We start from the raw sequence: 24690 nt of genomic DNA, 5'->3' as shown, positions 1-24690 counted from the left end.
AAAACCATTGTGGTGATCTAGACATCAGAGGTCAATTGTGTTTTCCCTACAAAGTCAGAATATTTTCGTCCTGGAAATGTATGAAAACAAACAAATATGCACACACAGTCCTCCACCAGGGTGGGTGTACATTGTCCTCGCCCCTGGCAGCCTAAGGGTCCACCCCCCTTCTCTTCATTCAGAATGGTCATGTGATGCGCGCTTTCAGACTACAACAGCTCAGTGAGAGAGCTCCCCATTCATTTCCTCCTGAGTAGCCCACGGAAGAGGAGGGGAACGAGTGAGAGAGAGAGAGATAGAAAGAGAGAGAGAGAGACAGAGAGAGAGAGAGAGAGAGAGAGAGAGAGGTAGTACAGCAAACAAGAAGCTGACCACACAGGAACACAAGACAGAGCATAAGAAAAAGAGAGAGAGAGCCAAAAGGACGCTAAAAAGGATAACAGTTCTTGCCCTCACGGTCCGAGACTTCAAACAAGGTTAGTTCCTCAAATCTGCATTACATTGCCTGCCTCTTCTCTCTCTTTATGCCCTTTTACACATTGTGGCTCAACTGTCATTTCACTGAGTTGACTGTCAACGCACAGCTTGCTATCTGTCACTCTGACAGCCGTAGCTACTTACACGAATCAAGTCTAGTTAGAGTGACCCTCAACTTAAGTGAAAGAATTCAAATGAGATATTCAAATGTGCATGGTTTCAGTGATTATGATATTTCTTTAATATTTACAGTAGCTGAGCAGTAATCTTTTCATCTGTTTATAGGGGAATGCATTCTTTACAAAATGCATTGTTGATAATGATTATCATTTAGAATAGTCCATAATCAGTGACACCTGATATCATGTGACTGATTTGGATTAAACTTCCACTGTCTCATAATATGTACTCTTACTAGCATCAGATTATTGTAAAATTATGTTAAACATAACAAAAAGTACTCACCTATAGAGGCTTGATTGACATATTATAAGTAGACACAATGTTTGCTGTATAATTATACATGACTGCTACTACCACTGTCTGTATGTCTACAAATTCCTATTAGCGGTGTCAATACTATCCTCAGCATGGAGAAGACCAGCATATATGCAACACATGGACAGCTATGTATACATTATGCGCACACTGCGTGAGCCTCCCAGAGTGCTACTCTCACTCGCTGTGCGATACTTATGTTGGATCTCTTCCAAATACCAAGCACAGCTTTTTGGAACAACAATATCTGCAGCCTGGTGAAGACTGGCCTCCTCCAGTCAATAGCAGTTAGACGGAAGAGCCCTAGGTTTAGTATCTGGATTTGGTCTTGGACTGCTGGATGCATTCACTTAACCTCAGATGAGGTTTGCTTATAGGAACATGCCAAGGTCATGTGGAGAAAGCTTGTTAATTAGATGATTACACATGTGAGAACATGAACACATCAAAATGAGAGGAGTAGAATACTCCATGACCAGGACCACGATTGAGAACCACTGAATGAACCACATTTTCTAGTATAGGCTTAAAAATAAAGGTGAATGAATGCCACAGGAGAACCACCTTAAGAATCTTTCAGTGGATTATTATTTAAAGCAAACGTAGCAGATGTGTGTTGAAGCTTTTGAAAGTTTTAAGAACATCCACATAATGTATATGTCAATTAAAGGTTTCCTAGAACTGCATTTCCAAACCAAGAACTATTTAGGAACCTTTATTTTTCAGAGTGTAGTTAAGAGCAGCACAGCATCCATCCGTTACCCATCCGTTCCACTGGAGCAAAGTGTTGAGCATCATGCCACCCACACACACACCTGAACGTTCATCCTGTACGCCTATTAGTCTGGCAGTGGTCTCTCCTCTGGAGCTTTGAGTTACGTTCTCCGGTCACAGGGGCCCAGAGGCTTGGGGTCATTGGGCCTGCCCTTTCTCCAAGAACCTTCCACAGCTGAAACATCTGGAATGTGAGCAAAACGTCGGCCATGTTTTGGCCCTCTGCTGACCCCGCAGGCCCAGGCAGGTTCACCCTTGGCCGATTTGTTGTCGTAGCTGGGTCGCACGTCTACAGTGAAGGGAGAGGCCAAAGGTCAAAGGAGTGTGGGCGAAATGCAAACATGGCCAGAGTCAACAGGGATGATGAAGGGAGCTAGTTAGGTATGTCATCTAGAATACAGAAGCCAAGATAGTACAAATCTCAGTCCTGGAGAACTGCTGCCCTGCATATCATCAAACAAAATTTTGCATCTCTGCTTTGTATTTTTTAGCTATTTTATCAATAGAAATGGTCCAAAATGACCAATGCTTGTTACCTTAACTTGCATTGAAAGTAAAGATACGTTTTCTTTCTCCATTTTCTTGACAGCGACAGTGTTTCAGTATTTTACTTGCTTTACCAAGCTGATTAGTAGATTAGTTGGATCACTGGGACATTTTGCAAAGCAAGATTCTTCAGTTGGCCAGATATTTTAAGCTATAGTCGAGCCTATCCAGAAGGAGAAGAAGTCAAGAACAGCCCTGCTGGCCAAATCTCAACTTCTGGCTTAGGTTATCTAGCTAAATGAGAAATCCTGATTATGTAAAACAGTCCCCAGGAATGTTACAGCAGGGAAGACACCAAAATATCCAGGATGTCTATACTCCAGGATCAGCATTGGGAACTACTGCCTTTATCTAACACTGATTCATCTGCTAATTATCAAAATTCATTCAAGACCAGCCACAACAGAAAAGTGTGGTTCATGGGGTTCCCCATGATCAGAACCTGAAATTGATCTTTTTTTACAGGCTTTATAGGTTTTAATTAGGTTTAGATTAGGTGCTACATGTCCGGTACAGCAAAAGTCAGAGACTACCGTTCATTTATTAATTTTCAGTCAAAATGGCCATTATTTACAAGTTATTACTTTTCCAGAATCAAGATAAAAGCTGAAAATAGAATTAACATACAATTAAACAAAAGCCTGAACAACTAAATACAATACAATTGCTTGCTTTCTGTTTTCCAAAGAAATCTGCAAGGATATTTTTCCACACTTCCAAAGCTCAGTCTTCAAAACTGGTTGCATTTTCTGCCTCTTAGTATCCAAACACACTCAGTGACGTTGACCTGGACTCTGGGGTGGTCAGTCCATTGTTTTGTAGCTTTTTGACAGCTACACATCCCTTTAGACTGATTGTGTCGAGATGTCCTCTCAGAGTGAAAGGATGGACAGAATGTTTTCAGATCTGAAGCAAAAGTGGAGCTTGATTCTCTTTCAAAGATGAAAGCTTTAAGTGCTTTTTATCTGTGGGTGACAGTTTTGGTGGTTTAGCAGGTCATGCGTTGTTGTTAAAAGTCCCATATTCTCTGTAACTTTGAATCATTTTTTGAACTCCAGTTCTGGAAACTTTGACTTTCCCTTTCCTTATCTAATCTCCTCGGAAATGTCTCTGATGAAAATGAATAATTTGTACTTAATGGCCATTTTGATTGGAAATGATATAAATGAACAGTCGTCACTGGATTCTCACAGTGCTCTACAATGCTGTATGAGTGTGAACTAGTCTAGCCTTGGATTAGAGATGGTCGGTTTCTGAAGCTTTTTGTCGAGAGTGATACTGCATCAGATTCTGTTTGGCACAAAAACCCAAGTGAATCACACGCACATCTATGACTCACCGACCTACAGAGAGTAGGGTGGTTTGTGTAGTGTACGGGAAATAGGGGCTCTCCCCGGTGACTGCCAGGCCCATTAAGCAGCGCTCTGGAAAGAGCCGAAGCCCGGAACGCCGGAACGCGGCTAGCGGATGCACTTCCTGTGGCCGAACTTTGACCCCATGACTCCCAGGGACCTCCTGGTGGGGCCTGACCTTGCTGTAGCGGAGCAGGGGAGAGAGGGGAAGGAGGGGAAGGAGGGGAGAGGTGGGGGAGGTGGTTACATGTGGACAGGGTTATTGGTTAAGAATCTGTCACTGATCAACAGCTGTGTTCTGCTGTGTTAGCATGTGGCATGGGTATGCTAGTGTGAGTCTGAGGTTTCTCTCCTTGATCTCTCGCTTTCTCTCACACACATACAGATGTACATCAAAAACAATCTTAAAAGACTCCCTCTCTCTCTTTCTCTTTCTGCCAGTCTCTCTTTGTTTCTGTATCTCTTTCATAACCTGTAATTAACAACTGTTGCCAAAACAAGGAAAGTAATGCTTAATACTAATAGTGATAATTATACAGAAAAAAGAAATCTGTAGCTGTCTTTCGTCTATTGATCCTTCTCTCATTCTTTCTTTCTCACCCTGCATTTCTTTCACTCTCTAGATTCTAGATTCAGATTCAGATGGCTGTATAGACATGAAGTGCAATTAACAGCTATAACCAAAGCAATGGAAGCGGCCCATATCCTACATTTTGCTTGTATTTTCCCCCTGATGTCTACTTATAACATGTGTGTGTTTTAATGTACTAAAAATAATTATTTTAAAATCATGAAATAATTTTTAATCTCCCTTTTTCATTTCCTTAGCCATTCCAGTGTACACACATTAAAGGAATTAAAGAGGCTGTTCTAAGCCCTTAAGATGGATGTATGTAAATGAGCTTTGCTCTGATTGGCTGCCCTGTACTGTACCCTGTATACTGAAACAACTCCTTATAACTTCAGCATGAATGGGTGGGGCTAAACAGCTGTAGGCTGAATAGGTGGATTTGTAAACTTGTAAACATGCTTGTGACATCACAGAAGAGTTAAGTCTAAATGGGTTGTTTTTGCAGCTCAGTGTCCATATATGGACTGTATGGACTGGAGAGTGAAAGCTATGTTATGAAACTTTAACATTGTTCACATAATACATCAAAATTTTCAAAAGAAGTGAACAAAATTCTGCTTTCCATTTTATGGGCCCTCTACTACTTATAGTAATAGTAATACAGAAGAACAAAAAAGCAAAAAATGTCTCTCCGTTTTCTGCAGTTGCAGCTGCAGCTTTTCCAGCCGAGCACAGGTCAGGCAGGAGAATAACAGTCCTTGCCCAGTCCCATAAGAGTGTGCGTGTGGTGTCGGGAGGCAAACACAGCTGCCTGAGTCGTTATGAGCAGCGGCTCGGTAATGCTTAGCTAAGAAGGATGAGAGAAAAGGCAGTACAGTAACTTCTGCTGAAAAGTGAGGTGTCACCCAAGGCGAGACTGGGTGAAGCAGAATGTGTTGCATACTTTTTTGCAGTTTTCTTTTATTTGCTTCCTTCTCTCCTAGACTTAAGAACATAATGCATTGAATTTACTTGACATAAGTAATTTGCTTATAAAGTACAGTACTATGCAAAAGTAAAATTATGTAATTTGTAGTCAAAACGGCCAAAAAATAATTCATTTTCAGGAGCTGTTTCTGAGGAGATTAGATATGATAATCCACTTGCAAAAAGTGAAGAGTTTCCAAAACTTGACTTGTTATTAAGTTACAGAAAGCAGGAAAAAATTAGCTCATCAATTAAATATATCAGAGGTTTCAGTATTTACTGTGCTCATTCTTTGCCATCCGTTTCCATTTTTTTTTAGGAGACTGAATTTCATTTTTTCAAAGAAATTTTTTCACACCTCCAAAGTTCAGTCCTAGAAGTTGGTTGCATTTTATGCTTCTCACTATCCAAATAACCCAAACACATTTAGTGAGGTTTGCAGTCTGGATTCTGGAGTAGCCAATTCATTGTTCAACTTCTTTGTTTTATTTACAAATGGTAGTTTCTCAGTAACATCTTGATAGCTACACATCCTTTCAGACCTATAGTATTGGGTTGAAAAGTGAAGCTTGATTTTCTCTCAAAGATGAAAGCTTTAAGATCTGTTTATCTGATAGTGACAGTTTTGGTGATCTACCAGGTCTACCAGTCCCATTTTCTCTTTATCTTTTGATAATGTTTTGAACTCCAGTTTTGGAAACCCCTTATTTTCCTCTGACTTTTCCTAATCTCCTAAGAAATATCTCCTGAAAAAATTACTAACTTGTACTTAATGACTGTTTTGTCTTGAGATAAAATAAATGAAAGGTGGTCTTTTGCTTTTGCACAGTACTATATGACAGCAACACAATTTTGTTATGAGTTTACTTATGTTTAGCATAAATGGTATAATAATAAAATATATATTTTTTAAATTCTTTACAAATTTGAATAAAGTAAATTCAACCAATCATAATTTTTAGTGCTTGGCCCCCTAACTTGCGTTCCTTTGTGTTATTTGTACTGCTGCCCTAAGAACCTCTCATCTCGTCTTCTTGTGTTTGCACCATTTCAGTTTGTCCTTCTGGTCAAGTTTTGCTTTCGGGCAGGTCATGATGTATGGCTTCCTAGCGGTTTCGCTAGTGGTCACGCTAGTTAGCATGGTTGGTCACTGGCACTCACAATGCTGCATGAGTGTTTTCTGGCACTGCTTTAGAGGAAGCCCAGGCTTTCCCACAATGCCGAGGACAGCTGGGGAGGGCCAGCCACTGCCCCCCGAGCCTGCAGGGCCTGGTGGGAATGCGCACAGATCTCTTCCAGCTGTGCTAGCACACCAGGCGCTAGCACCTTTTGGTCGTTTACAGTCATGCACAAAGAAAATATCTGTCCTCCCCATAACTACGGTGGTTAATTCAGAATATGGCTTCCATAACATATGCACTAGTGCACTTACTATAGTGCAAGTGGTTCTAAACATCACAGTCTAAGCACCAACTATGTTGTGAGTAATTAGGCTAAGAAGGTTGCAGTAAAGAGAGTTCCATTCCTCTCCAAACAGATGAGGTCTAGTGCTAGACCTTAATGGAAAACTGCTATTAACAGTAATTAATTAGAGTCCTAGCACTGGCTGCTCTGTTACACAAGGGAACCATTCCACACGCAGCCACAGTAGTTAACGGTCTTGTTTGTTTAGTTGCCACTTCATTGGTTGAGGTCATGGTTTGGCATGAGGTCACTCGTTAGGCTTACGGCGTAATACCAAAGCTAATAATCCTCAGGTGGTCGATAAATCCTCACGCCACATCTCGGCAAATCTTCGTGCTTTACGAGCACCTTCACTACGTCGCGTTTTTCACAGGCCTCCTCGTGGTCTTCACCGCGCCATTGCACAATATCGCCAAACAGTGATGGCCTTCACTTATTGCGCGATCCTGGGGCCTCTGATAATAAACAGTTTGAGAGCATGCGGTTCAATAGTTCAAGTCAAATTGCACACATCTGTCTGAGCCCGTCCAAGGGAACACTAAAGAGGCGGCTTCAGATCTTTCTGGCACGCGTTCTCCATGCAAGAGCGCACAGCAGCACCAGCAGATCCAGCTTGGGACCGAGAGGCCAAGAGGGAGAATGGGCTTGTTAACCTGTTTCTTTTTTCATACTGATCAGACATTAGCTTCTGAAAGCCTACATCACTGAATCATTGTAAGATAACTACATTTAAAAAAAAGCTGCTCTTAGAACAGGACATGAACTCTTATGACACATGGCGAGGTGTTAGGCACGGAATTGATGACAAAATCACAAAAAGAGAAGGAGAGAAAAGCAAAATGAGAGAGAAAAAGTTGTAGCACTTTGTGCAAGGTTTCGTTTGGCCAACGTTGTGACAGGAAAGACTTGTGACATTTTTTTTCACTCCTCTGAGTGCGCTTGCATGTGTCAGTCTGGAACACATCCTGTCAGCTCTGATTAGTCTATTGTTAAAGAGAAAAGACATTTGTCTTATTGGATCGACTCCGTTTTCCACTATGCTCGAAAGACAGCCAGCATCTTTCTAAAAGCTTCTTTGATACCTCCATACTCCACGGAGCTTGACCTGTCGTCAGCTGGGCTGTAGGGGGTCGGGGTGTCTCAGGCAGACAGATAGAATCCGAGGTGTTCGGGCCATGCCCCAAATCAATAACAGATGTGTGAAGGAGTATGTTTTGGCTAGCTCTGAGGGAGAGCAGGGAGAAGGATGGGGAAAGTGCAGAAGCTGAACTTCAGCAGCAAACTTAAAAAACCTAAAGGAGATATCTATTTTATTAGCTTTAATAGACTGCAGATGAGAAATAGCTTAACTGTAAAGTGAGTGTAATTAGTGTGTAATGTAGACTGTAAGCTACTGTGTGATTATATGCTTATTGTTTATTGTTGTATTCATAAATGAAAAACTGTTTTAACAGTCCTGGTGTTGGATGACCAAAAGAAAGATACAACATTGCAAATCATTATGCTAAGTAAATAGAGTGAAGTAAGGAGATGGGTTCATTCCACTGCACACAGATCAAGTCTAGCACTAGACATCACTAGAGCCAGCCAAGGCCTTCCGTTAGCTCACCTTTGCTTCATGTCTTCTGTGAAAAGTTGCGGCGCTTAAACACACTGTGAAGACTACAGCTGAAGGCCAACACCCACATACTTTCTGTGTCTGTGTGAAAGGAAAACTGAAAAGGAAAGCTGGAAGACCTGCAAAGGTCTAGACTGATCAACTCAGCAGATAGCAAAGGGCTAATAGGCTTCTGCAGTGATTTTAAGAGTTACGCTTTAAGTTGAAACGAAACAGCACTGTCAGAAACTGATAACAGTCATCAGTGTGGGACTTTTTACAAAAGCTATGGGCAATGATCAGCCACAGATGCTCATCAATGGCTTGGTGTTTTAAGGTCCTTGATGAAAAAGAGCTAAGAGCTAAGGCAGTTGAAGGACAGTTGAAGGGTATGATATGTGACACCAACCTCTATATCTAGTAAAATATGTAAATATTATACATAGCATATTCAGTTGTAAACTAAACAGTTGAATGCACTGTGCTGAACTGAAGCTAACGTTAACTAGCCTCTGTGTAAGCTGACGTCGGCTAGCTAATTAGCTGTATTGAAGACAGAAACATGTCTGCTTCTGCCTTCATTTTGGAGGGACTTTATTTTTTTTTGGCTGCTGAGTTTCAAAAGAGTTAGCTTCAGCAAACAAAATTAATGACCCCAAATTTACATGTAAAAGATATTTATTTCCTTTCCTATTGGCTGAACACTAGCCTGACAATGTTCAGATACTCCTCTAAACTAGAGATTGGTTTGAGGAAACTGGGACGTTCAGTTTCGGCCCTTCGGTTGTTTTTGTTCTTGGTCTTGTCCAAGTGCCTTTCCAGTTATATCTTGGACGCAATGCATTCTCTCTCGTAGAAAACAGACAGTGGAACAGTTCACCTCTCCCGAGTGCACACACAAACTCACACATGCACACACGCTCTCTGAGGTTCAGCAATGTCCTGGCTCTGCCCAGCAGCAGCCCCCATCTGACTCGAGCCGTCCCGCCAAGGAAAACTAGCGCCGCTGAAATGGAAAGTCTGAAGTCACTACTGGGTTTTTTTGGCGAGGACTGATTACGCAAAGCAGGAGAATCCAGCAGGACAGGCCTGTGTTCCTGCAAGCGGATCCAGAGCGGGAAGACCAAGACATCTCTGTTATCTGTCACTGACAGCAGCCTTAGATGGCAGGGGGTCCGTCCAGACATCAGTCTGGTCTCCGAGTAGATCTTTAACATATAGACAATAGGATTAGTGCAGGTTAGGATGATGCTGATGTTAGATTAGTACTCTGTGAATATAAATTCCAGATGACTCTGTACTTAGGGTAGAAGATTTATAACCATCTAGCAAGAGCTTCTATTACCTAAACCTTAAAGCAATATTTCAGCCGAAAATTAAATTTATACAATTTTCCTCTTAGCCCAAATGTAGCCGATCAGCCAAGATGTGTTTGGTGTCCAACATTTGTTTCTTTGGTTTTGCACTAGAACTGCAAGGCTAATGAAGCTATCAAGTAATAGAAGCAAAACTAAAGAAGCTAACTTTGGGCACTAAAGAAGTCTTGGGTATTCAACTACATTTGCATTGAAGAGAAATTTGTCTACATTTTGTTTTAGATCATTAAGGATCATCATTGTAAAGGAATGTTGTTTAATAAAGGGATGCTTATTAATACTACTAGTGGTCAGTTAAAGTTAGCTGCCAGTCAGCATTATTCAAATCAATTAATGCCGAGTGATCCATGCCAGCATCTATTCACTGTTAGCAATGTTAGCACTCTTGGGTGAAGTTGCTTCAAACTTCAAGCAGCAAAACAGTGAAAGAGCCAAGAAGACAGGAAATAAAGGCCATTAACACTGTTATCTGTCAGCGTAAGGAGGGAGAGCATTTAACAGAGGTGGAGTTGGCAGCGTTTGCGCAGGAGGCACTGGGGGTAAAGCTTGAATCTGGTTATTGGCAGTGCAGAAGGGTGGAAGGAAGTCATGCTGACCTGACTGAGGTCACGCACTCTGATGAAACTGTCTCCTTTACAAAACATGGTCCAAAAATGTTGAGTCACTGCTTTCTTGTCTCTGTCCAGTTTTCAGCACTCATCTTTCCGGGCCAAGAGATGTCCCGTTATGCGTAGTTAATTCTTTTCTGGTGAGTTTCTCAGACAAGGATTAAGTGTAATCCTGGAATTAAAATGAAGAGATCAATCCCTTTCCAGACTTCTTCTTCAACTATGAGTACATCAAGCCAAACCGGTCACTTTGACTTTCATAGCTAATGCGGTTATCCTTATGGATTTAAGGGGAATTCTACTGATTTTCAAAGTTGTTGACATGTAAACAAATTCATTCAGAGTGTGATGTAAAATGCTTTATTGTAGAGAAACTTACTGACTCATATTTCTTTACAGTGGTGAAACTAGTACAATGTCTACATCACAACTATAGATATAGATATAATAAATATATAAAGATATAATAAATAAATGTTTTATTTACTATCAAAAATGACCAGTGAACCTACACATCACCTGAGTTTTGTTATGATAAACGTTAAAAATGGTAAAATAGAGGTAAATCTGTTAAAAAAAAAAGTTTTTTTGGTGTGGAATTTTCTGCATGTACCTTTGTGCCTTGCTTATAAATTTTTCACATTTTAGGCCAAAAGCTTGCAAAAAAACTTTCATAAAACAATAGGAATCAGGCAACGTATTTGTAACGAGTTAATGTAATAACCTTCTGAGCGGGAGCTTTTAGAGGCGTTAGCCTTTTTAGCATGGCCATCCTGAATGGAAATTGACTCTGATATTTTCAATTGATATATTTCTTTGTAACTCTATTAATTTAACTAGAACACTGTTGGCTCTCTGGGTGTGAAACGCTGTGACTCTGTGTTGAGCTGCTAGCGAGCAATGAGGTGTGAAAGGGGTTAGAACCGCTTGGTGTGAAAACAGTTCACACCTCTCCACAAAGATGGCCAGGCTGAGATAAAACTGACAGTACAACTGCAGCTTTCTTGATATTAATAAAGCATGTACAACTGCCACAATAAAAATAGTATTTAAACACAATAAACACATTTTTACAAATGTTGATTTGCTTGCTCATATACGAAAATGAAAATAGTTTCCATGTCTGTAAATCATACTAAAATGTATTCTATCAACAATATTGAAGAACAAAAATATTGCTCAGTTCAAGCGAGAGATGTCCAAAACAGGTGGAATTTGCATTTTATGGCTGCTGTGAAAAAAGGGTTAAACACTTCAGACGTCTGGTTCCTATCACCACTGCTGTGAATGAAGCATTTCTCAAGAATGGTGCATTTCACATTATTTCACATTTATATCTTCATATAAATAAATTTGATAACACAGAACTTTGGAGAAATCAATGGAATTCCGTTCTAACAGAGCTGACCCTCGCTCAGCACTCTTACTTTAGGTACTTTAAGGTGTACTTTTCCTAAAAATGACGTCATGGCTAACAATTGCTTAGCTCATCTGTAGTCACATTTATGTAATACTGGTTTGGCACCTTGCTTTTATTCATTATTAGCAACATTAGCATATTCAGGAGAAGTATTCCTTTACATGCACTTGGCCACATCTTGGTTTTTTGTCTGGCTCTGTGAAATAGCCACTCATCTCCTACTAAGTGTAGACTGAAGTGAATCTACCTTGAACTCTCCTCACTGACATATCATGCCTCATTCTGAATAAGGTTGATCTTGGCCAGCTCTTCTATCACCAAAACTTCTCTCTCACCAAAATAAGTGCCAAAGAAAATCTCTCTTGCCCACAGAGGCTATTCAACTCAAGTACGGATTCCAACCACAACCTTTCATTGATCCCAATGATAGTCATTCACTTCCCATTTCTGCAGACCAAGTCAGTCATTAGCAACCATTACAGTCTCAGTGTTAGCATCTGCTGCTGAGAACTCAGGTTATGAACCTTTTGCAGTGTCTGTATGTGGCAATAAACCTCTAGTGTAGTGATTTATTGATGTTCTGGGGTATGTTCAAGCCTCATAGAGGTTGTATGAGGTGTTACAGGGACACAGCTGTCTAACATATGGCTCTCGCTCTTGTCCACTATGATGTAAGATGTTGACGGTTAGTCAGTAAGCTGCATTAAAAAGGATTCTTCTGGCAAATATAGGATGTATCAGGAAGTATAGTGTTTACAGAATCATTGTGTTAACTTCTTAAATAGTAAGGATCCACTCTTCTTCCATTTAGATACCATATAATGTAAAGTAGTTAATGAATAAGTCTTAATATTAATAACTACGTAATACAGAGGTGACACTACACCTGCAAATCCTTTTCATATACAATACTGTGCAAAAGTCCACTTGCACAAGGAAGGGGAAAGTCAAATGACAAGGAAAAAAACAGGAGTTTCCAAAACTGATGTTCAAAAATGTATTAAAAAAATAATGAAAATGAGACTCCTGACAATCGTGCAAGACCTGATGGACCGCCACCGTCAGATAAACAGTGCTTAACAGAGCTTTCATCTGTGAGAGAGGAGAAAATTAGGCTCCACTCTTACTTCAGATCTGAAAACTCCACAGTAGTTTCTCTCCATCCTTCCACTGTGATAAGACAACTCAAGACTATGAGTCTGAAAGGATGTGTAGCTGACAAGAAGCTTTTACTGAGAAAATAAAACAGACAAAAAAAGTAGAATGTTTGCTCTATAACCCTGTTTGGACATCTATGATGCAGAGAAAGGTTTTATGGACTGCTAAACCTAAATTTGTAATTTGGGTTGCGTTATGAGAAGCAGAAAATGCAACCAACTTCTAAGACTTGTGTGTGAAAAATATCCCTGCAGATTTCTTTGAAAAACTGAAAGTGAGTCTCAGCATGAAAGTAGAAAATGTGCACTAAAATGTGCAGAAAAATGCCCTATAGTTTGTTATTAAGTTGTTATTTTGTGTGTGTGTGTGTGTGTGTGTGTGTGGAGACATATTGGCTTGCTTGAGTCTGCATGCTTCAACAATGGTATATTTAAATAGTATATTTCACATAGTGACCATATATAGTGACACAGTGACCATAAATTAGAATTAGATATTTCGATATTTGTTCTTTCTTAATATATAATAAAGGTCCCTTCTCCCTCCAACAGCTGAAGCGAAGGTTTTAACTGGCTCTGCCACTGAACTTGAGTGTCTGTTAATGGTCTATGAGCTTATAGAGGGTGGAGATATTTTTTTTTTTGGAATAAAGTCAGCCTCAAGTCTCGCCTCAATACTTTTGAAAAGTGTGGGTCGTCCAGGCGGCTGTGGAATAATAAGCCTGCAGTTTAGGAGGTTAATGCAGGTTTAGGTGTTCTGGGACACTTTCAGGAGCCTGGGTTGTGGACTTGTAATTGGTGTGCAGCCATTCTGGACCCCACCCATTTCCTCTGACATCCTGTCTGTTTTACTGCTCACACACATACGCAGAGAAATACTGGTTCGGAAAGCAGGTCAGCGGAGGCCGGAGCAGTCAGCATGTTTCTGTTTTGTGTCTCTCCTGAATCAGCGGCTGCCACTGAGAATCGAGGTGATTTCCACACGCAATCGACCAGCTCCATTTATCAACACGCTACTGTACATGCTGAGCTATGAAAGCACCGCTGGCCTGCTGAACCCCTCCAGCCTGAGACGTGTTCACTGTAGTGCAAAACCATGCAACATTTTTTTGTAAGAGGAGGCGGTATAATACTGTTGCCTCTGCACGTTTTTTTTCCTTACATCCATAGCATGGCAATGATGGCTGGGGAGTGATATGCTGATCCATTGCACAAAGGCCATTGCTTTGCCAGTAAATTCAAGTTGTGTAATGCATACACTGATAAGGTTAGGTATGTGTCATGATTGCATTATGATTTCCTGGACTAGTATCCACTCCTTGCCAACAAGGAGGCTTGCAGTAGTTGAATGGTACAGCATGTCTGTTACCATGTCTGTTAGAATTACAGTGTTGGTCAATGCTTTAGTGACTGTGATGGAATTTTTGGTGGTTTATGAGTCAAGTCTTGTCCAGACACATACACATAGGTGTATTTGTTTTTTTATTCATGGTTATCTCTTATGTTTTTTGCGTATGCACAGTTCTTATAGACTTTATATACGTAAAGTCTGGGCACTCCTGGTTAAATTGATGTGTGTTGTGGATTTTCTAAGTGAAAATAAGTTAACAAGTGAACTCATCTTCTACAGTCTGTGTGGGTTTAATGTACAATTACTGTGCATTTGCTGAATTTGACATTGGACAAAAATTAAAACAAAATGTGGTCTGTGCAAAAGTTATGACACACTGTAATTTATTTATATTTTATGCTTTATTTCTTTCCAGTATGTTAAACTCAGAAATTACACTGAATAAAACCGCATTTAAGTTTGTTAAATTTAAATTCCCAAATGTGTTACTTACAAAATCAACAAAACGTGTAATTTCACCAGGAGTGTTCAAGTTTTTCATACAACTGTAGGTACCCATATGCAACAATAGCATGGCCTGTGTGTATTATGTATGTGTCGCAGTACTGTGAAAAAAATCTTAGGCTCTTAAGGAAACTGTAGACAATTTTTTGTCCTGACAGTCATGTTTTGTGTTCATAAAATTGCCTTATTAGAATTAAAATAAATGCAAATAAACATAATTATAGCAAAAGGTTTGGTTCCAGCCATCCTATAGATTTGCTCAAATTCACTGCCCACATACCTGGCCAATGAAGTCAATGAAAAACTGAGTGATCAAACTATTAATGCTGCAGTTAATAATGTATTTATTATAATAAAAGTGTTTTCTTGAGCAAATGAATTAAATAGCTTTTTAACTCTTGAAATTTGTCTCAAGTTCTGTTTGTGGTTTTGAACATTGTGTGAAAATTTGCAGAAAAATCTCATGTTTACGTTTGTTCCCTATAGAACTTATGAAATGTAATGTAATAATAATTTAACTTATTTTCACTTCACATCAACAAAATATGTAATTTGACTGGATGTTCAAACTTTTGCATATACATATACATAGTAAGTAATAGTGACACATCCCATATGTATTATATAAATGTAAATATTTATATGTAATAGCTCTCTTGGTTAAAAAATCGAACATGTGGCTGTAAAAACAAGTAAAACAAAGCACTTAACATAGTCATGTGCACTTTACTGACACTCATTATTATTCTAAAATCAGCTTAAAACACACAAGACTAGTGCAAGACACTGACAACTACATTCATATGCACAATCCATCACATGAAGCATAAAAATTTCACGTGTTGCCTGTCAGTATCTACACATGTTCAGCCAGCTGCCCACTGGATGAATTTATTCATGATGAGGTGTGGGGGTGTGTGGGGGTGGGGCAGCGTGCTGGTGGTGGGGGGGCGCGTGGAGCTCTTAAATAGCTCAACACTTCACTTAGGCACTGCATCTGTGCTGCTTTTATATGCCATATGACTGTAAAAAGGACTCGTAGTACAATTACAGCGGTTCATTACACTTTATCCACCCTGGTGGGTCCAACCTGTCACAAACTGTTAGACTAACGCATTTTAACGCATCACTCTCTACCTCTCTGTCTAGCATTGATTCATGCATTCCTTTACATTTTTTATTCCTTTATTATTTACAGTCAAGAAAGTAAAGCCCTGAATTGATTTGATTCAAATGTTTACATTATTTCCACATGAACACAGTTTTGTCAGTCAGTTTCCTTGCTTGTGGTAATAACTGTGAGGATGTGATATTTTTTATTTGTGTGGAAATGATGAACCTAGAATCAAGTAAATATAGTGTATCATGTATTTCAGTATGAGGAAGGCTAATGTGCCTGTTCTGTCGCCCTGTGTGTCCCCAGAGCAGGATGCTGATGCTGGACGGGATGCCTGTCCTGCGAGTCAAAACGGAGCCCCTGCAGGCACAGAGACGGGTAAGCAGCAGCAGCAGCAGCAGCAAAAGCTAAAGCATGACTGAACTAGAGCTCAGCTTAAATTCGTAGATTATGCAAAGCTAAACAAACTTTTGTCCAATTCATTCATGTTATTTAGTTTATCAATGTGTTTTTCATTTTTTCCATTATTTCATTTCTATTTCAGTTTTATGCTTTTATTTTTATTTATTGTAGTTGTTGTTTATTTCATTTTATTGCATTTATTTATTTTATTTTTAACATAGTTTTTTTATATTTTTATTTTATTTTATTTATTACATTTACTTTTTCATGTGTGTTTATTTCTTTTTTGTATAATTTTGTCTTCATTTTAATATTTTTTTTATTTTTCTATTTTAGGATTTTTAAAGCTCATTTGTATTCCTTTATTTTATTTTATTTTATTTTATTTTTTTATTACTATTTTATTTTTCTTAGTTTTATTTTATTTTTTGCTTGATTTTTTGTGTTGTTTTTAATTTTATATGTTACAGAGTGCACTGCAGAATTAGGCCAGTGTGCTTATCCTTCCTTGTTGTCTTTGTCTTTCATATTGACTGTTGTGTGTGTGAGCGGCGTGAGCGCAGGACGTGCGTGGGCAGTTTTGAAGTGCGTCATAAAGCAGAGCGCACTCTGTTTGTGCCAAAGCCCTTTTTCTTCTTCTTCTTCTTCTTCTTCTTCTTCTTCTTGGAAACTTTTGGTCCCCCATTAAAACTGTCTTGACCAGAAGCTACTAGGATTCGGAAAATTAGCTGTAATAAGCAGGAGCCCCCCTTTCAGGGGCAAGAGCTGGACAGGGGGCTCTGGCAGAGAAGGAGAGAGAGAGGGAGAGAGAGAGAAATGAAGTTTCAAAACAAGTTCCATTTCAGCTGAGTGGCCTCCAAGCCGACCAACCGCAGTAAACACAGCGGAAAATTAGGGCAGATGTAGCCTCAGATAATGTGACAGAGAGGGTCACAAGAAACATGTATAGTTTTTTGTCTGTGTATAGATGTGTGATTTTCAGGGTTGCATATGTTCTGTCCCTCTTATTAGGCCTGTTATTCGGTTGTTAATCTTATGGCTTCTTATCCTGTATGAATTATTCATTACCTACTACAAAAGTAAAGCCATATTCTAGCTGGATTAGTTTTGCTTTCGGAAAATGTCATTTAAGTGATTAGACGTGGTTTTTCTTATATTAGACTTATATTTTTTTTCCACAATAACAGACCTACAGTAATAATTCTGGAGTGGATTACCTTCTGGAATTGGCTAAACCTGGAGCTTCCTTAGGAATAGCAGTCCTGTTCTGATTGACCTAACTCCAATAGAATAACAGAACTGCTAACACACACTCTTGTGTGCCGTGTTGTTATTGTCATTGGGTCTGTGTCTCAATTTAGGTATTCTTTCACTATATACTATTAAGATTAGATTAAGTGACCCTTATTAGTCCCACAACAGGGAAATTTCAGCTCTGCATTTGACGCATACATGCAGTGAAACACCACATACACACTAGTGAGCACACTTGCCCTGAGCGGTGGGCAGCCCTATCCACGGCGCCCGGGGAGCAGTTGGGGGTTAGGTGCCTTGCTCAAGGGCACTTGAGCACGTACTGTTGGCACAGGGGATCGGACTGCCCCCAAATGTACTTTACTAACTAAAACCAAGATTTATGTTACGTAACAGCATCTCACATTGGACATTAATGTTTTGCCCTAGGGATGCACCAAAATTTGGCCGCTGAAAATTTCTAGCCAAAAAGTGGCCAAAGGGGAAAAAAAGGCCGAAACTTTTGGCTGAAAAAAGCAAATGATTAAATAGGTCTACAGTTAAGTGACAAATAATCTGAATGATAATGAAAATGGGAAATAGTGATTCAATAAAGCTGTTTCACTCTCCTGCACTAGTCAGCACAGACATGTTCAAACAGCTGGAGCAGCAGCTGATTCACAGTGAAATTCAAACGCAGTCCTCTTCAGCAATAACTGATTTAATTAAATTCTTTGATGGAAATCACATAAATAATGAGTAACTCAATATCCTTTGGGAATAAACTTTTTATCTCTGGCTTTAAAAGTTGTTACAGACATCTATTCATTAGATGAGGTTTAAGGCTGTTTCTTCTCAAAGTGATGAACAGTAAGGCAATCATGCTAGTAGTTCACCTGCTGGAGAAACTTAGACAGGAGTTCCAAAGCTTCATTCACATGTTCAACATTTAAAAAAAAAAGAGGTTTCCATTGCAACAGCATAGCAGCCCTGGAATTCTGCTATAGATGCCTTTTGGAAACCAAGAAGTATTTTTATTTTTACATTTTTATAATTTAAATAAATTTAAATAACACCGCGACCCAGAAGGATAAGTGGTTTAGATGATGTATGTATGTATGTATAAATTTAAATAAGTTTTAATATTTAATATTGTTTAGCAAGTTGTTTAAAATTAAATTAGTCCCCTCGTTCTATCAGTTCTCTTTCCCAACATGGTGACAGTTGTCTTTAAACACATCTTCAACATTATTACTTTAGTTCAAAAGTATAATTAAAACTGCAAATATCAAAGAATCTTTTCTTTTGGTTTTCATTTTCAGTTTGCAGCTAAGTGTGTCCTGAGTTTCGGTTTCAGTTTCAGTCTAGAATGTGGAATTAATAATGTCGAGAATAATGGAAATGAAAAATTACCACATGATATCTTAAGTTGTTGAGGCATTTCTAGTTTAGCAGTTAAACATTAGGAAGCAAAAGTTAGCTATTAATCCAACATGCCCAGTTACCGATACACCATTCTAAAATCCTCAGCTGCATATTGCAAATAGCAAACTGCTAATGTCACAAAATATAGTGATTGATGGACAAAGACATCTAACTCCCAGCTGAAAATTTCAAACTGTTGGCTCTTCCCTTTGTTGCTATATATAGCAGTCTACACTTCAGACAAACTTGATTTAAGACAGGGCGAGTACCGTGCCTGTTGTGTAATTCTGACATGAACATGTGAGTTATGTTGATTCAATCAGTGCACTGTAAAGAACAAAAACAAATGAGTTTTGCTTATTTGTATTTACTAACTCATCCATAGTTCATTTTACTGGAGTTTTGTTTTAGCTGTTGTTTCTTTAACAAGTTTTTCTTACCCCAAATGTATTTCAAATGTTTAGTTGTTTTGTGTTTTGGTTGACTGGTTCATCCTATAATGTTATAATTAATATATATTTGGGTACTGCCATCTTTGTATTATTAACAACTGGAATTAATGTGTGTGTAACTGCAGTAATGTGATGTTCGGTTGATGTTTTGAATGACAACCAGTTGTGAAAAATAGATAAATAAAAAATAATTCTTTTAACTATGTTACAGTCTGCATGAACATTCAAGCATTTACCATAGCAGTGGCCAGACAACACCATAGCAACCATCTAGGATACCATAGCAATGGCCTAGTAACACATTAACAACCACCTGGGAAACCATTGCAATGGCCAGGCAACACCTCAGCAACAACCTGGGACACCAGAGCAATGGCCTAGTGACACCTTAGAAGCCATCTGGGAGACTATAGCAATGGCCTAGCAATACCTTAGCAACCACCTGGGAGACCATAGCAATGGCCTTGTAACACCTTAGCAGCCACCTGGAATATAATAGCAATGGCCTTGTAAAATCTTTGCAAGTACCTGTGATAATATAGCAAATCCCTAGTAACACCAGTAACCAGCTGAAATGCCATAGTGATGGTTTTGCAACACCTTAGCAACCAGCTGGGGTACCATAGCAACAGCCTAGCAATACCTCAGCAACCAGCTGGCAGACCATGGCAACAGCATAGCAACACCTTAGCAACCCCCTGGGATACCATAGCAACGGCGTGGCAAAAATACACAGACAATTTATCTCATAAGAATAAACCAGTCAAATCGCACACAAATTACATTATAGAACCTTGGCTAAAAGTAATGCAGCTCGAATAGTGTTGAACATGTAAGAAATGCTTCTGAGAGTGAAGGGAAGTTTAACGGTTTAAAAGACAGACAGAAATGATGTCTCTATTATCTTGTATCAACAGTCTCCAGAGATAAGAGCTTATCCAGACATGGGCGTGCTGGTGATGGACAGAAGGTTCCGGACTCATTCACCTGACAGATGCTTCCCCTCTGACCTCTTCCAGACACAGACAGAGCCTGTAGACCTTTCCACCAACAGATCTCGCTCATCACCTTCATCATCATCATCACTATCCTCATCACCTTCATCATCATCATCATCATCAATACGTTTCTGCCCACGCTCCCCTCCACTTTCATCCACCAAGTCTCCTTCTTCATTGTCATCATCATCCTCTCTGCCATCCTCCTCGCCTCCCTCCGTTATAACCCCCGTCCCGCGGCTGAAGCTGTCTCCATCCAGGGTGTCGTCTCCACCCTCTGTGGCCTTGAGGGGGCAGCCCTTCCTGCCCCTGCCCCAGCAGCCCCTGCCCCACTGCCCCAGCCCTATTCACGTCCACCCCCGCAGGGTGCCCGTGGTGGTACAGCCTGTCCCGCTGGTATATCCTGGAGTGGGATCACTGGGCCCTGGAGGTCTGATGATGCCCATGCTGGAGGAGAGCAGGATACATGGAAAAGGTGAGTGAGAGAGAGAGAAAGAGAGAGAGAGATGTGCATTCTCCTTTACTGTCAGTTACAAGCAAGACAATCTATATGTAAAGCAAATATATTTCCATTTATTTCTCAAAACATGCGTCAAGTCATGACATGTTTTCTTAATTTTCAAACTGAAAATAAATTAATGCAACCTGTACAGGCAACAAATTTAATTGTGGTGTTTTCTGCTAACTTTAGTGCACAATTTCTATTTACTATTTATTATTTATTATTTTAATACAATATATTGAAAAAAATAATTAAACAAAGTTTAAAATGTGCCAAAAGTTTTTCACATTCAATTTTGTTTAATTTTTCCTCATGTAAATAAACAGTAATTATGCTTCAAAAAATATTCAGAAGTCTTCTGTAGAGGATCTGTTAACTTAGAAAATCACTCATAAAATCAACAAATCATTTGACTCAAATCATTGCCCAAACTTCTGCATATGACTGTATATGTACATGTATTGACATGTATATAAATATTTAAAATGGCACTGTTAAGTGTATTTAGCCAATATAGTTTAAAACATTACATATATTGTACCTATATTTTTAATACAAGCAAGTACACATATTTACTTCCATATAGGAAATGCTTTATTGAAGAAGCCATGGAAAACCATTCCCTTGGTCATCATGTTAAGTTTTAAAACATACTATTCACTCACCAGACAAGACAGTCCGTATATACAGTACAAATATTTTTTCTAGTATATTTGGGAGTGAAACAATGTGAATCTGAAATGTATATCACATATAAAAAAATACATAGCCATGTATTTTTCTATATAGGAAATCAGTCTATTTGCAGTACAATCAAGTACAAACACTAGTAATCACCTATGATGCCATAGCAATGGCTTAGCAACACCTTGACAACTAGCTGAAATACCATAGCAACAGCTTAGTAGTATCTTAGCAACATCCTGGGATACCATAGCAAAGGCCTAGAAACACCTTAGAAACCACCTGGGATGCCATAGCAATGGCCTAGCAACACCTTATCAACCTCCTGGGATCCAACTTAATGTTCATTCATGAATGTTTCTCTTCTGGAACAATCAGAATCAGTCTATTTGCAATTCTCTATGAATGCGATGCCACAGCCATGAGCACAATTACATAAAGCCAACTATTCAGCCTGCAGCAGTTTTAGCTGTCTATTCATGTTGTGGTGGAAAACGATTGAACCTTTCACTGTTCCTGACTGTCAGAAAGCAAATGTATTATTGGAACCTTCCTAAGGATTCAGATTCAGATCTGATAAGAGCGGCTGAAGTATATCTTTCCTAATGATTCAGGGTGAACTTTCCACACATTTCAGCCCAGACTGTTTTTTGAATGAAGCACAGCACAGGCCAGCCAATCAGAAACAAAGGGGTCATTTACATATATCAGTCTTTAACAGTAACCTACCTGTTTATTTCTAAGGGATAAAATTAGGTTGGAAAGTTATTACATAAAAGAACATTATGACTGTGTTCCGGTACATAAATCTACACAAATGTTATAATTAGGAGGAAAAATGTGTGAATATGGGTCGTTTGTGTTTAAATGGACATCTCTGAATTGTTTCTCCTTAAAAACAGTGAAAGGGAAAGACAAACGCTCCTTTGGTTGGCAGATACCTACAAACTGAATTGTTTCCTGAGGAGTCATAATTTAATTCAATCATATCCTCAGAGATTTAGAGCCCAGCTTCTTTAGACTGAGTTGAGTTGTGTTGAGTTAAGATTAAATTGAGTTGTGCTGAGTTGAGAGAGAATAAAATGCTTTTATTAGACATTGTGGCAGAATAAATGATGGTTCTCTGTACTGTTTACAGTTTCCCAACAGTTCCCCTTCCTGAACATCTATACCTCTCCTACTCTGGCACTGTCTTTAACATTTGTCCCCTTTTCACCCCTTTCTCTGTCTCCCCCTCTCTCTCTTTCTCTTTCTCTCTCTCTCTCTCTCTCTCTCTCTCTCTCTCTCTCTCTCTCTCTCTCTCTCTCTCGTTTCCCATCTATAAAAGCCTCTCTGAGTCCTGCAGGGTCAGTGACAGAACCCAGAACCCAACAGCATGTTGAACAGACGCATTCTGATGACTGGAAGCCCATTGTGCTTCACACTCTTTATTCAGTCCAGCAGGCAGCAGCCTTTATCCACACAGGAAGTAGGTGCTCTGACAAAAACTGTCCCCATTTAAATCAGGCCACCTGAAATTTATGGGTAAAGCACAGCTGCTATAGAAATGTGACTGGAAAACTACAAAAGAGTTTTTTTTTTTATATAAAATTAAAGGGCCCAAATCATGTAAAATTGGTTGATGATAGCACTACCTGATACTACTACTTCGTGTAGTATGTAAAGCATTGTTTTAAAACATAACTTTCAAAAAGTAGATTTTTTTTTATTAGTATATTTCTAAAAAAAAACATTTTCAGTTCATTGGGCCTCATACACCAACCAATCTTATGAAGAAATTTCTTCTCAAAAACCCACAAACACAGTTTTCACAAAGATTCTGACATTCGCCAATGTTTTCTTATTTGGGATTTGTTCTTAGGTAAGAACATAATCTGCACACCCTCAAGCACACAAAGGTGTGAATAATTCTGCGGATTAAGAACACGTCATGAACCTGACATAGACTTTTTCTTAGGACCTTTCTCAAGAACAAATTTAAGAAAAAATCTAGGAGGTTATTGGTGAATGAGTCCCACTGTTTTTGTGAGGTCAAAAAAATCAAGATGTTTATGTATTGCTGACTATTCAGCCAACAGCAGCATCTGCATGTTGTGCTCTCCTCAGTGCTGGCTCGCCATAATTATCAGAAAAAGGTGCCTTCAAACATCAGATTTTCCCCCCTCAAAAATAGATTTCTTGTGGTGTTTTGATGTTGGATTGTGTTTGCTTTCAAGGCACTTTTCTTTAAGAGTGTAGCTGAGGAGACTAATAGCCCCTCAACACATGCACACATATGCGCATATACACACACACATACACACACACACACACACGCACACACACACACACACACACACACACACAATCACACTCAGCTGCCCAGGAAAGCCTGTGTGCCTCTGGGCACAAGCGCTGTTCTTAATGGGCTCTGTGGCAGTGAAGGCTTTTCCCTTTTCTCTCTTCCCTCATCCCTCATTCTCTTGAGAAGGGGAGGAGAGAACCAGACTCTCTGAAATTCATTCAGATTTCACGTTATATATAAAGAGATACAGTGTATATATATATATATATATATATATAAACATACATACACACCTTCTTGTATCTACACTCTTTGTCCATTTTATTAGCTATACTTACCATATAGGTGCACTTTGTAGTACCAAGTGTGGTACAATTACAGACTGTAGTCTATCTATTTATCTAAATACTTTGTTAGCCCCCTTTTACCCTTTTTCTTCAGTGGTCAGGACCCCCACAGGACCACCACAGAGCAGGTATTATTGGGGTGGTGCATCATTCTCAGCACTCCAGTGACACTGACATGGTGTTGTGTTAGTGTGTGTTGTGCTGCTATGAGTGGATCAGACACAGCAGTGCTGCTGGAGTGTTTAAACACCTTAGTGTCACTGCTGGACTGAGAATAGCCCACCAGTCAATAGTGTCCTGTGGGCAGCATCCGTAGACCACTGCTGAAGGACTAGAGCTGATATGGAAGGCTGGATTCCTGCACAGTTAGGCGATCTTCCTGCTCAAGCACACCTGATTCAACCTGATTCAGTTAATTACCAGAGTTAGTTGGCACGCTAGAGTAGGAAAATTGTATCTATATGGTAAGTGGAGCTAATAAAATTGACAATGTTTGTTCAGTCTTAGAAGCTGGTTGCATTTTCTGGTTCTTACAATCCAAACCATCCCAAACTCATTCAGTGATGTTGAGATCTGGACTCTGGG

At 39.4% G+C, this 24690-nt stretch overlaps 1 protein-coding gene across 2 annotated transcripts in view; it reads left to right on the top strand.

Annotated features, from left to right (window-relative positions):
* The first annotated feature begins 224 nt into the window (after window positions 1-224).
* Window positions 225-24690, top strand: part of klf12a (Kruppel-like factor 12a) — a 37447-nt gene continuing 12981 nt past the window's right edge. Inside the window, exons 1-4 of one of the 2 annotated variants that reach the window (XM_036563385.1) lie at window positions 225-476; window positions 16085-16156; window positions 20208-20763; window positions 22802-22942. In XM_036563385.1, coding sequence (XP_036419278.1) covers window positions 16091-16156; window positions 20208-20763; window positions 22802-22942 — 763 coding nt within the window. In that variant the 5' untranslated portion in view covers window positions 225-476; window positions 16085-16090. The remainder of the gene's footprint in view (window positions 477-16084; window positions 16157-20207; window positions 20764-22801; window positions 22943-24690) is intronic. The other variant, XM_036563386.1, reaches the window with a different exon arrangement.

Source organism: Colossoma macropomum, unplaced genomic scaffold (assembly GCF_904425465.1).
Source record: "Colossoma macropomum unplaced genomic scaffold, Colossoma_macropomum, whole genome shotgun sequence".
Taxonomy (NCBI): Eukaryota; Metazoa; Chordata; class Actinopteri; order Characiformes; family Serrasalmidae; genus Colossoma; species Colossoma macropomum.
This window is presented reverse-complemented; position numbering and strand designations above follow the sequence as displayed.